The sequence below is a fragment of the Caloenas nicobarica genome, chromosome 1 (assembly GCF_036013445.1).
Source record: "Caloenas nicobarica isolate bCalNic1 chromosome 1, bCalNic1.hap1, whole genome shotgun sequence".
Taxonomy (NCBI): Eukaryota; Metazoa; Chordata; class Aves; order Columbiformes; family Columbidae; genus Caloenas; species Caloenas nicobarica.
The window spans coordinates 215,161,651-215,175,481 of record NC_088245.1 but is presented as its reverse complement, the minus strand read 5'-3'; the positions used below and the strand labels follow the sequence as shown (position 1 = coordinate 215,175,481).

At 54.6% G+C, this 13,831-nt stretch overlaps 2 protein-coding genes across 2 annotated transcripts in view; one reads left to right on the top strand and one right to left on the bottom strand.

The window, feature by feature from the left end:
* Nucleotides 1-13,831, bottom strand: part of LOC135988953 (zinc finger protein 850-like) — a 63,703-nt gene that overhangs the window by 31,410 nt on the left and 18,462 nt on the right.
* LOC135988830 (gastrula zinc finger protein XlCGF26.1-like) lies at nt 9,791-12,752 on the top strand. Its single transcript, XM_065635095.1, has 3 exons — nt 9,791-9,917; nt 10,557-10,664; nt 10,831-12,752. The coding sequence occupies exons 1-3, from the start codon at nt 9,791-9,793 to the stop codon at nt 12,225-12,227; spliced, it is 1,632 nt and encodes a 543-aa protein (XP_065491167.1). The 3' UTR covers nt 12,228-12,752.

Genomic DNA, 13,831 nt, shown 5'->3' with positions numbered 1-13,831 from the left:
ACCAAGAGGGTGGTCAAACACTGGAACAGGCTTCCTGGAGAGGCAGACAACAACCCAAGCCTGTCCCTCTTTGAGAGGTGTTTGGAGAATGCCCGTAACAACACGCTGCAGTTTGTGCTCAGCCCTGAAGTGGTCAGGCATTTGGACTAGGTGGATATTGAAGGTCCCTTCCAACTGAAATAGGCTGTTCCATCCAATGCCACCCCATTCTCTCCCAGGACCACTCTCCACAGGAGGCTGCCTGGCAGGGTAAAACCTGCAATTGCAACCACTACGTCAGCACTTGGGCAGCCCTTTCAAGGGCTCCAGCTCAGTTAAAGAGGTGAATTCCAGTTTGACCCCAGTCCAACATCACCAGAGAGAGTCCTCACCCAGCGAGGCGACCATCTGGTAGTTCTCCAGCATCACCTCCCGGTAGAGCTGCCGCTGCCAGCCCGACAGCTTTGCCCACTCCTCGGGGGAGAAGTAGAGGGCCACGTCCTCAAACGTCACCAACATCTGCAGCAAGAAGCAACCCGGCTCAGCATGTCCCACCGCACGTGTGCTAAACACCTCTGCTGAAATCCTGCTGCTGCCGGGCAGGGACCCGCTGGCACTGGGGGCTGTGGCATCCTGAGTGTAGCGCTGGGAGAGCTTAGAGTATCCTGTGCCAGAGAAGGTTGGGGGAGAAGGTGCAGTCTTGGCACAGCCAGGCAGCACAGCAGGGCCACCCAGGCACAGGGGGCTCACTCAACAGGTCTCTAGGCAGGGGAACACCCGACCAGCTGTGCTGGAAAAGGGGCAGGGCTGGCAGGCTTAGAGGCAGGTTTCCCCTGCTTGTGCCAAATTAGGGACCCAGGCCAGAGTAGCCGGGACGGTGCCTGGTCTCCCCCCTTATGCCATAAGCCAGATCACCCGCCAAGACCGGGCACAGCACCATGACAGGAGGCCTGGCCCCAGGCCTGGCAGCAGGCACGATCCTGCCTGATCCTGCTTGTGGTGTAGCTGAATGGGCAGAAATGGGAGCACCCTGCACTGCACCAAGTATCAAAGCACTTCTGTCCCACACCGCCCCACTGGAACTGGAAACACAACTTGGCCAGTCCCATGGGCATTTTGCTATTGCTGCACCACAGCACTAAACCATGGCAGTCCCACCCTGTAGTGTCCATGAAGCCACAGCAGTGCCTGACCCCACCTTGCCGCAGCAGCCTGAAGCAGGGAGATGGAGGACTGTACAGATATTGATCCTGGAAGAGGGAGGCAGGATGCTCCAGATTCCACAGGAGATGCCTGTCCCGTCACCAGCTGCATGGGACCAGCGAGGACGGATGGTCCCTGCAAGCACAACGTTTTCATTAAGAAATCAGCGGCACAAGTTCACTCACTTGCCCACAGCTGCCTTCCCTGCACCCCGAGCCTGCACAGCTACTGGGAAAAGGACCGACCAGGCGGCTTGGGGTAAAGAGCCATGAAAGGAGGAGTTTTGGAAGCTCCTGACTACCCAAATCTTCCTCCGGTGCTCCACAAGAGCAGCAGAAGATGTACAGGGGAGTCCGGGGGGCGGCCGGCAGGGCTGGGGGGCGGCCGGCGGAGGGGAGAGCACGGGAGAGGCCGTCGGGGCCGGGGTCCCCTCCCGGGGCCGCCCGGCGGGGGATGCCCGCGGCCGGGGAGCGCCGGGACCCCGCGGGGGGGCAGCGCCCATCCCCGTGCCGCGGGCCCGCCGCCCGCCGCCCCTACCTGCGCCGGGGCCGCGCCGCCAGCCCGGCACGGACAAAGGCGGCGCCGGGAGCCGCCGGCAGCGTCAGCCCGGGAGGGCCGCCCGCCGCCGCTGCAGCACGGGAGCTGGAGTCCTGCCGCTCCGCCCCGCCCCGCCCCGCTCCGCTCGGCTCGGGGGGGCGGGCACCGGGGAGCACCGCTGTGGCCTGGTGGCCCCTGGCCCTGCCCCGCAGCCCTGGCCCCGCGGGGCCCCTGGCAGGGAGTCCCGGCACCGGGGGCACCGGCACACGGCGGGACGCGCGGGGGGTCGGGCAGGGTTGCTCTTGGCAAACATTCCTTCGCCTTTTCTAGTCGGCCGTGTCCCATCTCCCCCTCGGAGGTCAGAGTCATCACTGTGTGTCCCATCAGCGTGAAAGCCACAACCCCAGTGGCAGCACCAGTCAGGCGGCCAAGTGTTGATTCACATAATGTGTCTGCAAGTTTGGGGGCAAGTTTGGCTGAGGGAGCAGGTGAAATCCATCTTCTGGACAGCAGCTATTGTTACCTGTAGTCCCAGGTCGGAGAGTCCTTGCACAGTTCTTTCTCTCAGGGCATCTGTTCTCCAAGTCCCTGATGGCAATGTTGAGGCAAATACTGTTGGATAGTGTGAGACCCGTGAACGGGAAGTCCTAATTCTAACTGCTCAGCAGCAGTGATGTGAGACTGGGGAATGATCTGGCATGGGGGGCAAGGAGGCCCAATGGCAAGAAGGGGTTAAACTGTCTGGAAGTGAACCCCATCTAAGGAGACTTCCTGGGATTGAGAGCCCTCACCTTCCCCTTGGTGAGCAATTATTTCTCCTGGATATACCCTGGAGTGAGCCCTTGCCCCCACCGGGCAAGTGATGATTTCTCCAGGGTGCCCTTGGGGGAGAGAGGCTTCTCTTTGAAAGAGGGCATGTGGGCTGGGGATCATTATTCTTGTGTGGTTGTGTGGTGATAATATCCTCAAGTGGTACATCAAACCTGCAGTTTGTTAAATGTTCTCAGAGTGCTGATTGATCTTGCATTACTTCCCCCCCTCACTTGCCTTGGTTTCTGTCATTTTGTTCCTGTTGCAAAATAAAGTTGATTTAAGCTTCTTATTTGCTTGAAGTCATTTTGGGGTGCCTCTGTGACATATTTAAATGGGTGTATTTGGTGGGATACCAAAAATGGAGAAATTATTCCAGAGGTACAGCTGTGATCTTTCCACACCATTCTGTCCAAAATTGGGGCACAGAAGAGAGGTGGTTCAGTCACTGAGTGGCCGTAGCCACGTGTGCTGTTCTTCGTGCTGTTCTCTGTGTCATCCTGTTCGCCAGCTTAAAGCAGGTACGAGAGCGGCGCAAATATTATAAACAGTTGGAGAGATGCGACAACTAGAAATAGATTGTTTGAAAGCGGAGATAGGGGGAGGGAGAGAATGGACATATTTTTTAGAACAAGAGATTGTGTTAGCACAACTGGGGAAGCTCCCCCGTGTTGCCCAAAGCCAGAAGCTGATCGTGGGTGTGGATCCCAAGCATCGGGAGGTGCGACCTCTTGTTGGAACAGAAGCTGATGTGCCACTAAGCGACAATGAGACAGGAGGGTGCTGGAGACCTGGTGTGTTTTCAAGTGACAGACTGGATGCTGACTAGTTTTCAGGGACCATATTTTAAGTTAAATGTCTCAAAGTGAGTTTGCTCCTGTCTCTGAACAGTGACGTCACTCCTTGAAGACCTGCCTTGCTATGATCCCCTGGAAACTGCCCAGCTACAGGCAATAGGGGACTTGCCTGGTTACAAGCAATCACCTTCACCTGCCGAGGCACATGCAGTGCTACACGGGACCAGCGTGCTGGCACTGAGAGTGTGTGCAAAGGTGCTTACCGAGCAGTATGTGTCATTGCCAGGGGAAACTACATCCCAGAATATACCCCAAATGCCTTATAAAAGACTATATGACCACGCAGCACGAGCTCACGACGCAGAGACCCCAGCCACTGACCATCCTCATGTGTGTACCTCTCAGGGACATGAGGGACAGTCACCTTGTGAGTGACAAACAAGCTGCCTTCCTGAGACGCACTGCCCCGCCTACTGAAGCCAACTGGATCCTGGATCCATGGTGGCAAACTTTCTCTTGCAAAACTGTTCCGACCGCCTGCTAAGTTTCCTCCTTTCCTGTCTTTTTCTCTCTGCCCTATCACTGTCTTCTTCATAAGTGCTCAATAAAGTTCCCTGGTTAAGCAGCATCTGACCTCGTTTGTGTCTCAATCTCACTCCGGCTGATATAAACGAATCTCTCTGGCTCGCGGCTTCCTGGACCAGACCCCAACATTTCTGGCGTCATGGGCAGGATCACCTGGAAGTGAGAGTGTCATCTGTTTTAAGTGTGTACTTCTCAGGGGGGAAGCGGTGGACCTTTGTGTAAAATTTATACTTATGTGCTGCCTCCCTGAGATGACCTCTGACCCTCCACCCCCACTTCGCTTGTCAAAACCTGCTTGTTGAACAATCCCTGTATGCTCCAAAGGGACCCTAATGGGGAAAGTGTGTGCCCTTGGCTGAGGGGCTGCATCTCTCTTTTCAAGAGATGTAATTTGCCATTGAGCGCAATTGGGCATCACTCAGAGGCCAAGCCCAGCCCCTCCCAGCCCCCAGTATTATACTGAGGTCAAGCTGGAACATGAGAGGGTTTAGCCTCTGCCGAATTTATTCTTTTAAAGCAATAATGCTCAAAGACCCTGTGAAGAGAGATTTCCCAGAATTAAATATGCGTGACAGTGATACCATCCCTGCAGGCAGGGATGGGCTCTATAACTTTTTAGACAAATGTAAAGCACGACCATCAGCACCCGGTATAAATTGGGCACAAGATGATTGGCATAACTTGCTAAGTGTTACTGACTGAATTAGCATCCTGCATAGAAATGCTAGACTCCAGTCTGGAAAAGGGAAAGCCATCATATATGCCGTGTTGGGTGCCAATCTGGTGGCAGCTGTAGAAGCCAGGGAGTGACAACGCAGTGCTCAACCTCGAACTATACAGTCCTTGCAAGCCCTTGTTCAGTCCTTGCAGGGACAAGTAGAGGATTTAAAGTGACAGTTAGAACAAGAAAGAACCCAAGCAAATTACTTACAATCTGCTCTTAAACAACAGCTTCTCACCGGCACAAGCTGCAGTGGCTGCTCACATGCTAACAGGGGAGCTATATACTCCTGTGAAGAACTAGAAGAGACAAAAAAAAGAGGTGCAGTGCTAAACTTGAGATGTTGTCTTGAACAAGTGTAATTGTGATCCGTTTGCATATTTGAACTTGGTGTTTGGTTTGCTTATCTGAGATCAGTATTTTAGTATGCATATTAATATTTGGTACAAAAAGAAATTCATTTTGGGAGATAATTACAAAATGGGAACTGGTTCCTATACTAAAGTACCATCTTGCTCCCCCTAAGGATGCATCCTTACACATTAGAGTAAATTTGAGGGGAGAAGTGGCCTGAATATGGGATTTTGGGTTCTGTATTGCAGTTGGTGTTGCTCTGCAGAAGTTTGGAAAAATGAGGTGAAGTCCAGTACTGTATGTTAGCTTGTTCTACTTTTTACATAATAATTTGAGATCGTAAAAGAATGTAAGCTGTTAATCTCTGCTTTGCTTGGAACTTACGTACTAGTTGGAAATATGAAAAGGAAAACTAAATGCTGTGAGGGGTGTGAAATTGGGAGAGGTTGTATTGGAGGGCAGCCAGAGTGTGGACTGATTTGGATAAGGGGGTGAAGATAGTGGGTTGATGTTTAATGTGTTGCTTGTTGACACCCTTGAGAGGTTGTGGAGAGTGGATGGGACTGTGGGAATGACTATTTCTCAATTAATTGCATATGCATAATAGAAGGAATGAAATTGAAAAAAAAAAAAAAACAACAACCAAACCAAAAAAACCAACCAAAAAAACCCCCAAAAAACAATGAAAAGAGACATCAAAAGCCAAGGCCTGTGCTGTACAAGTTGAATGAGGCACAGAAATGACCTTACAATCCTTGAGATTGTAAAGAAGGTATGTATTTACAGCACTGGACACACGGAGGAATAATTTCCACCTAAAACATGTGCAAATTTTCAGTAGCTGTGAGCTTAGTTAAATGCTGTACAGTGTTACATATTCATGAAAGTTCTAGGAACGCCTATACATATCGATAACCTGTCCCCGAGAAGGCGGTTCTTATTACAGTGAGTTCCGGGAAATTATTTCCACAGTCTCCACCTTTGGCCCCTCCTGGTTGCGCCTGCGCAGTGACCGTGAACTGGGGTCGTCTTCTCTGTACACGTTCACCTCTGGCCTGGTGTGCTGAGTTGGCTGGGACTCAGACTGCTGAGTTGGTTAGAACTGGCGTATCTCCTGTGCTGTGCCCAAGTTTCAGTTATCTAATTCACCCAAGGATGCGCCAAGGATGCACCCAAGATTTTGTCTCTCTGCAATGCCTGTAAAGTCATCAGTGAACTTTTGTTTCTCTTACAAGAAGTTACACAAAGCCAAGCAAAGATAGGCAATTGTAATGTGGGTTAAGGGATCTAAGTGTTGTGGGTTAAGGGTTTGCTCTCTAAGTGTTAGCTCCTTAAGTGTTAGTTCTCTAAGTATTAATTAGTTAAGTGTTAATTAGTTAATTCGCTGTGTCATGAACATAAACTTCAGGCCTGTGTTAGGCTGCAAGTTAAACTTGGCCAGCTCATTGCAATAGAGGAGGCTGCCAGGGCCCAGCAGCTCCCACTTAGAACCACAGAATGTCCTGAGTGGGAAGGGACCCACAAGGATCATCGAGTCAACCTCCTGTTCCTGTATATGACAACCACACAGGTCACACCATGTGTCTGAGGACGTTGTCCAGTCTCTTCTTAAACACCGTCAGGCTTGGGGCCGTGACACTGGCTGCCAGGGACACTGTTGGCTCATGTTCAACTTGCTGTTGACCAGAACCCCCAGATCTTTCTCTGCATCCTCCAGAGTGTCAACAGCTCCCCCCAGTTTGGTACTAGCCATCACATCACCTGCATGGCCTTGCCTGTATCTAAACTGCAGCGAGAAGAAAAAACCTCACGGCTCGCTGCTAAAGCAGCAAAACAGGGAGGGGGGTTGTGATTTGTTTATGTTTTTATTGTAAGTGTCCTTCTTGGGAACCAGTTCTTCACAGGATTAGACAAGAAATGCATGTTATAGAGTAAAAACTGCCTATCTTGCAGGCAGCACTTTTTCAGAACTTGCATTGACAGGGCTGCAAAACATTGCCCATTTCTAGCAGAAGGCTGGAAGGCTGGGAGCTGCTCGGCTGGCAGCACGGTGCCACTGGGAAAGCTGTAGCAGGGTCTTGGCAAATGCCATTGCACTCCCTCTGCAGTCTTACCTGGCCGGTTAGTTTGTGACGGCGTCAAGTATCTCCATATTCAACTGCAGTTATTTCTGTGACTGTCACGATAGTACCCACAACCCTGATGAAAATGAGGTTCCAGTCTTACAGAGTAGCAAACAGGATTGTTTGCATCCTTTGAGGTTACTGACGAATTCAGAGGGAGAAGTTTGCATTCCATTTTATAAATCCCATAGGTAGTGAGGGCCTAAATAGCAAAGACTGTGATTCTTTGGTGAGACTTGTTTTTCTACAACTATATAGATACCTGGGACAAACGTAGAGGTCTTAATTAGTGTAATATATTGTATACTTTTAGTCATTAGATTTATAATCTCCTATACTGTCTTGCATTCTCTGGTTTTTAGTAGGCTTGTCAGGAGACTTTGCATTTCTTTCAATTGTAGTTGTTTTCTCAAAGCACTGTAAACTGTATATTGCTTGAAATCCGCTGCTCTCCAGCTTTGTCTCTGAATCATCAATCTATGTTTTCATTTTTATCTGGTGGATGAACTGCACCGGCAGTACACGCTAGAAATCACAAAAGGAAATGATGATGGCTTTTCATGGGGCCCCTCTGCTGAGGGGCACCGAGACACCTGTTTGTCGGTCCAACAGGGAATTATGTGACGTTTTCTGCCTTCCAGGTGATGAGGTCTGGGATGCCACAACTTGTTAGGAACTTGGGCCATTATCCACTATTGCTTTTTCATGTGGGCACAAATGTCACAGCAAGGTGGAACCTGGGCAGAACCAAGCAAGGTTGTGAAACTCTAGGGGTGCGGTTCAAAGGGATGGGTGCTCAAATTATCTGTTCCTCTGTTTTTCCCAGTCAGAGGAAAGGGTGCAGGCAGGAGCAGACACATTATGTGAATCAACACTTGGCCGCCTGGCTGGTGCTGCCACTGGGGTTGTGGCTTTCACGCTGATGGGACACACAGTGATGACTCTGACCTCCGAGGGGGAGATGGGACACGGCCGACTAGAAAAGGCGAAGGAATGTTTGCCAAGAGCAACCCTGCCCGACCCCCCGCGCGTCCCGCCGTGTGCCGGTGCCCCCGGTGCCGGGACTCCCTGCCAGGGGCCCCGCGGGGCCAGGGCTGCGGGGCAGGGCCAGGGGCCACCAGGCCACAGCGGTGCTCCCCGGTGCCCGCCCCCCCGAGCCGAGCGGAGCGGGGCGGGGCGGGGCGGAGCGGCAGGACTCCAGCTCCCGTGCTGCAGCGGCGGCGGGCGGCCCTCCCGGGCTGACGCTGCCGGCGGCTCCCGGCGCCGCCTTTGTCCGTGCCGGGCTGGCGGCGCGGCCCCGGCGCAGGTAGGGGCGGCGGGCGGCGGGCCCGCGGCACGGGGATGGGCGCTGCCCCCCCGCGGGGTCCCGGCGCTCCCCGGCCGCGGGCATCCCCCGCCGGGCGGCCCCGGGAGGGGACCCCGGCCCCGACGGCCTCTCCCGTGCTCTCCCCTCCGCCGGCCGCCCCCCAGCCCTGCCGGCCCCCCCCGGACTCCCCTTAGGGCCCGGCTCCCCCCGGCGCTCCGGCCTTTCCCCGCCTCGCCCCGTGGCCCCCGTGCAACGCGGACACGCTGCTCCGTGGCCCACCCGCCCGGGCCCCCCTGGATCCGGCCCTGGCGGCACCGGCGCTGGGAAGGGCTGGGCTGGGGCCGGGCCGGCTGCTCAGAGCCCCGGGACACCCCTGCACATCTGCCTGCTGCCGCTGGGGGGCAGGGGAGGAAGGTTCGGCCACTCGGGGGCCTCCAAACCCTTTCTTCTTCGTGGCTCTTTCTCGCCTTTGGCGGGAGCCAAGTGGGTCAGTTGGCGATGCTGTTTGGGTGGGTCCTTTTCCCAGTAGCTGTGCAGGCTCGGGGTGCAGGGAAGGCAGCTGTGGGCAGTGGAGTGAACATGTGCCACTGATTTCTTCATGAAAACGTTGTGCTTGGCAGGGACCATCTCTCCTGGCTGTGCTGGTGACGGGCCAGGCATCTCCTGTGGAATCCGGAGCATCCCGCCTCCCTCTTCCCGGATCAATACCTGCACGGGCTCCATCTCCCGCCGAGAGCAGCGACGCGCCGGGCTCCAGGCTGCTGCGGCAAGGTGGGGTCAGGCACGGCCCCGGCCCGTCGGACTGGCCGAGTTGCGGGTCCGGTTGGTGCGGGGCGGTGCGGGAGAGCAGTGGTTTGAGACCCGGTGCGGTGCAGGGTGCTCCCGTTCCTGCCCGCTGAGCCGCAGCACGGGCAGGGGCAGGCAGGAGCGTGCCTGCTGCCAGGCCTCGGGCCAGGCCTTGTGTCACGGTGCTGTGCCCGGGCCTGGGGGGTGATCTGGCCTGTGGCATGGGTGGGGACAGGGCACAGTCCCCGTGCTGTAGCATGGGTTCCTAATCTGGCATGAGCAGGGGACACCTGCCTCTAAGCCTGCCAGCCCTGTCCTCTTCCAGCACAGCTGGTGGGGTGTCCCCCTGCCCAGGGACATACCGAGCAAGCCCCCCGGAGACCCTGCTGTGCCACATGGCTGTGGCAAGACTGCCACTCTGCCGTTGCCCTTCCCTTTCTTGGCACGCTCCGAACTCTCCGGGCACTGCCCTTAGGATGCCAGAGCCGCCGGTACCAGCAAGGCCCAGCCTGGCAGCAGCAGGATTTCGGCAGAGGTGTTTAGCAAACGTGTAGTGGGACATTCTGAGCCGGGTTGCTTCTTGCTGCAGATGTCGGTGACGTTTGAGGACGTGGCCCTCTACTTCTCCCCTGAGGAGTGGGCAAAGCTGTCGGGCTGGCAGCGGCAGCTCTACCGGCAGGTGATGCTGGAGAACTACCAGATGGTCGCCTCACTGGGTGAGGACTCTCTCTGGTGATGTTGGGCTGGGGTCGAGCCAGAATTCACCTCTTTAACTGAGCTGGAGCCCTTGAACGGGGTGCCGAAGCGCTGACGTAGCGGTTGCAATTGCAGGTTTTACCCTGCCAGGCAGCCTCCTGTGGAGAGTGGTCCTGGGGGAGAGGATGGGGTGGGATGGGATGGAACAGCCTATTTCAGTTGGAAGGGACCTTCAATATCCATCTAGTCAAATAGCCCGACGACTACAGCGCTGACCACAAATTGAAGCAGGTTGTTATGGGCATTGTGCTAACTTGTCTCAAACAGGGACAGGCTTGGGGCATCGACCGCCTCTCCAGGCAACCTGTTCCAGGGTTTGACCACCCTCTCGGTACAGTAATGCTTCCTCATGCCCAGTCTAAACCTCCCTGGTGCAGCTTTGAGCTGTTCCCAGGGGTCCCGTCTGCAGGAGAGTGGCCGAGGTGACGAGGGGGAGGTGAGAGGGGCTGCAGGTGCAGGGACGGGGGGGCTGAAGCCGCAGCCTGGCAGGGGCAGGAGAGAGGAGCGGGGTGGGGGGGATGCTGGGGCTGTGGGTGCGGGGGCCGGTGCTGCTGTCCCGGCAGTGCGGGAGAGGGGGCTTCTGTCTGTGCCCCGGACAGGCTGGGCCACCGACAAACCACAGATCATCTGCAAGATAGAGCAGGAAGAGACACTGTGTGTGCCAGAGCCCCCCAGGGAGCGGCAGAGGCACCAGAGCCCTGTGCCAGGTGGGTATTGTGTGTCGTGGGGGGTTCAAGTTGCACCGTCCTCTTGCTGCAGTTGCCCCATGCACCAGGAAGAGTGTGGGGCTGGCAGGGTGCCCATGCTGCTCCCCATGGGGAGGGGTCCCAGCTGACCATCCTGTCCCTGACCGTGGTCTCTCCTCCCCAGCAGCCATCAGCCCTGGGACGCAGAGGGAGACCGAGAGGGTTCCTGAGGGGCTGCCAGAACCCACCGCCCTGCTCCTGTGGATGCCCAACCCAGGCACGAGGTGTCAGACAGGCTCGGTCTGCAGCCGACCAGGTGGGAGCCAGGGGCTCCAGTTGGGGCTCCCCCGTCCCTCCTCCCTTCCAGACCCCCAGCCATTAGAGAAGAGGCATCTCAAGTGCCCCAAGTGTGACAGGAGCTTCAAAAACCATATGTCGCTAGATGTCCATGTGCAGAGCCACATGCATGAGCGTCCCTTCCACTGCACTGACTGTGGCAAGAGCTACATATACAGGCAGCACCTGCTGAATCACCAGCGTGTGCACAAAGGTGAGAAGTCCTTTGCCTGTGTTGACTGCAGCAAGAGCTTCACAAAGAAGTCGATCCTCATCATCCACCAGCGCATCCACACCGGGGAGAGGCCCTTCACCTGCACCGACTGTGGCAAGGGCTTCAGGGAGAGGAAGAAACTCATTGACCACCAGCGAATCCACACTGGGGAGAAGCCCTTTGCCTGCACTGAGTGTGGCAAAAGCTTCAGAGAGAAGGCGACCCTCATCATCCCCAAGCGCATCCACACTGAGGAGAAGCCCTTCACCTGCTCCAACTGTGGCAAGAGCTTCAGGGAGAAGAAGACCCTCATCATCCACCAGCGCATCCACACTGGGGAGAAGCCCTTCACCTGTACTGACTGTGGCAAGAGCTTTAGGGCAAAGAGGACCCTCATCATCCATGGACGCATCCACACTGGGGAGAAACCCTTTGCCTGCACTGACTGCGGTAAGAAATTTGTCCAAAGTCACCACTTGGTGAGGCACCAGCGCATCCACACTGGGGAGAAGCCCTTCATCTGCACTGACTGTGGCAAGTACTTCAGGGAAAAGAAGACACTCATCATCCACCAGCGCATCCACACCGGGGAGAAGCCATTCACCTGCACTGACTGCGGTGAGAGCTTCAGGTATAACAAGAGCTTCATCCTCCACCAGCGCATCCACACTGGGGAGAAGCCCTTCACCTGCACTGACTGTGGCAAGAGCTTCAGGGAGAAGAGGAAACTCATCATCCACCAGCGCATACACAGTGGACAGAAGCCCTTTGCCTGCACCGACTGCGGCAAGAGCTTCAGGGAGAAGAAGCACCTGAAGAGACACCAGCGGGTGCATCAGGGCCCACACTTTGTGCCAGTGGGTGTCCAGCGGAAGAGTCGGGGTCCGTCCCCAGCAGGGGGGCAGGCAGAGGCCAAGCCCTTCCAGTGCGGTGTCTGCGAGAAGCGGTTTTTAAAGGAGAAGATCATGCTGGCTCACCAGCGCACCCACGGCACCCCCAGCCTGCAGCCGCCTCCGCAGCCCAGCACCCCCTGAATCTGGTGCTGAGGGGCCAGTGTGGCGCCAGAGGCTGCTATGTGGTTGGCTGTGGGGGCATGCCCTCTTTTTTCGGGAGGATAGATTTAATTTTCTTCCTAGTAGCTGGTTTAGTGCCGTGTTTTGGATTGACAATGAGAACAATGTTGCTAATACATGGATGTTTTAATTGCTGCTGAGCACTCAAGGACTTTTCAGGTTCTGGTGCCCTGCCAGCTGGGAGGGGGCACAGCCAGGACAGCAGCCCCAAAGTGGCCAAAGGGCTATTCCTTACCATCTGACATTGTGCTCAGTATAGAAACTGGGGGGAGCTGGCCAGGGGCACTGTGGCTCTGGGACGGGCTGGACATGGGTCAGCGGTTGGTGAATGATAGTGTTGTGTATCGCTTGTTTTGTATATCCTTACATCATCATCATCATCATCATCATCATTGTCATTATTTCTTTCCTCTTCAATCCTATTAAACCGCCTGTATCTCAACCCATGAGTTTTACACAGATCAGTGGATCAGCCCAATTGAAGATTTGTATCACATGTTAAGCTTAAATAAATACATTTTAACTAGAATGTATCACTTAGAATTCTAAAATTTTGTGATTTTTAGTATACTGTCCACTTTGCATTACTTAGTAGCTAAATTTGCTGGAATCTTAAACTGTGTCTTGTAAAGTTATGCTCACATTCACCAAACTTGTTTCTACTTTAGCAAAACAAAGCAGCTACAAACTATCAACATGCACAAAAGGCTGAAAGGCCCAGAGGCCACTACAACACAGCAGGATGGCAAAAGGCTCAACTGATGACGCTCCTGAACAGACTCCCCCGAAATTGGCATACTGCCCACAAATCCAATAATGGCCTTGTAGGGCACAGGCACCATTTGAAAAGGGACTCTTTTTACCTCCTTTGGTGCTGTCATGATAGGTGGTCAACCGGGTTTCATGTGGTCCTCCCATTAGCGTTGTTTTTATTGCTGCACAATTTTTTACCCCGTAGGTACAATTCCAGGCCCCAACTTGGTTACTCCACGTGCAGCTGCATCCATGCCATCCCCAATCATCTTTAGTTGTGACATCTGTGGAAGGCCAAAAATGGGTAAAGCATTTTATGTTTCCGCTTGTATCATACCAGTACCTGAGATGGCAAGCTGGGAGTCTCCTGAGGTGTTAAGGGCAAAGAGAATGGTCGCCCAAAGCAACGTCTGCAATACTACATTATACATCTGTGACAACCTTGAAGCGCTCCCCCCATCCTCAGCAGAACAAAGGGCTACGTTATTCCTTAAACATCTGGGTTTTGTTACTTCGGGAGGAAAAGATAGATGGCTCTGGAGGCAGACACCTTGTAATATATAGGCAATTAACAGTGCTGCTGTGAAGGCCTCAGGGCCTAATTGGGATGACAGAGATGAACCATCTGTTGGACAACCAATTACCAGAAGACACCATGAACCAACAGCTACCCCTGATGGGCCAGACAACTCACTTCTGGTCAGTACTGTGAACTTTCCCCTAGTTTGAAGACCCCAGGCCCATTTCCACAAGAGTCTTCCTAATTGCCATGAATAGCAAACGGGGGAAAGAACCGCCCTCTCCTATCCCAC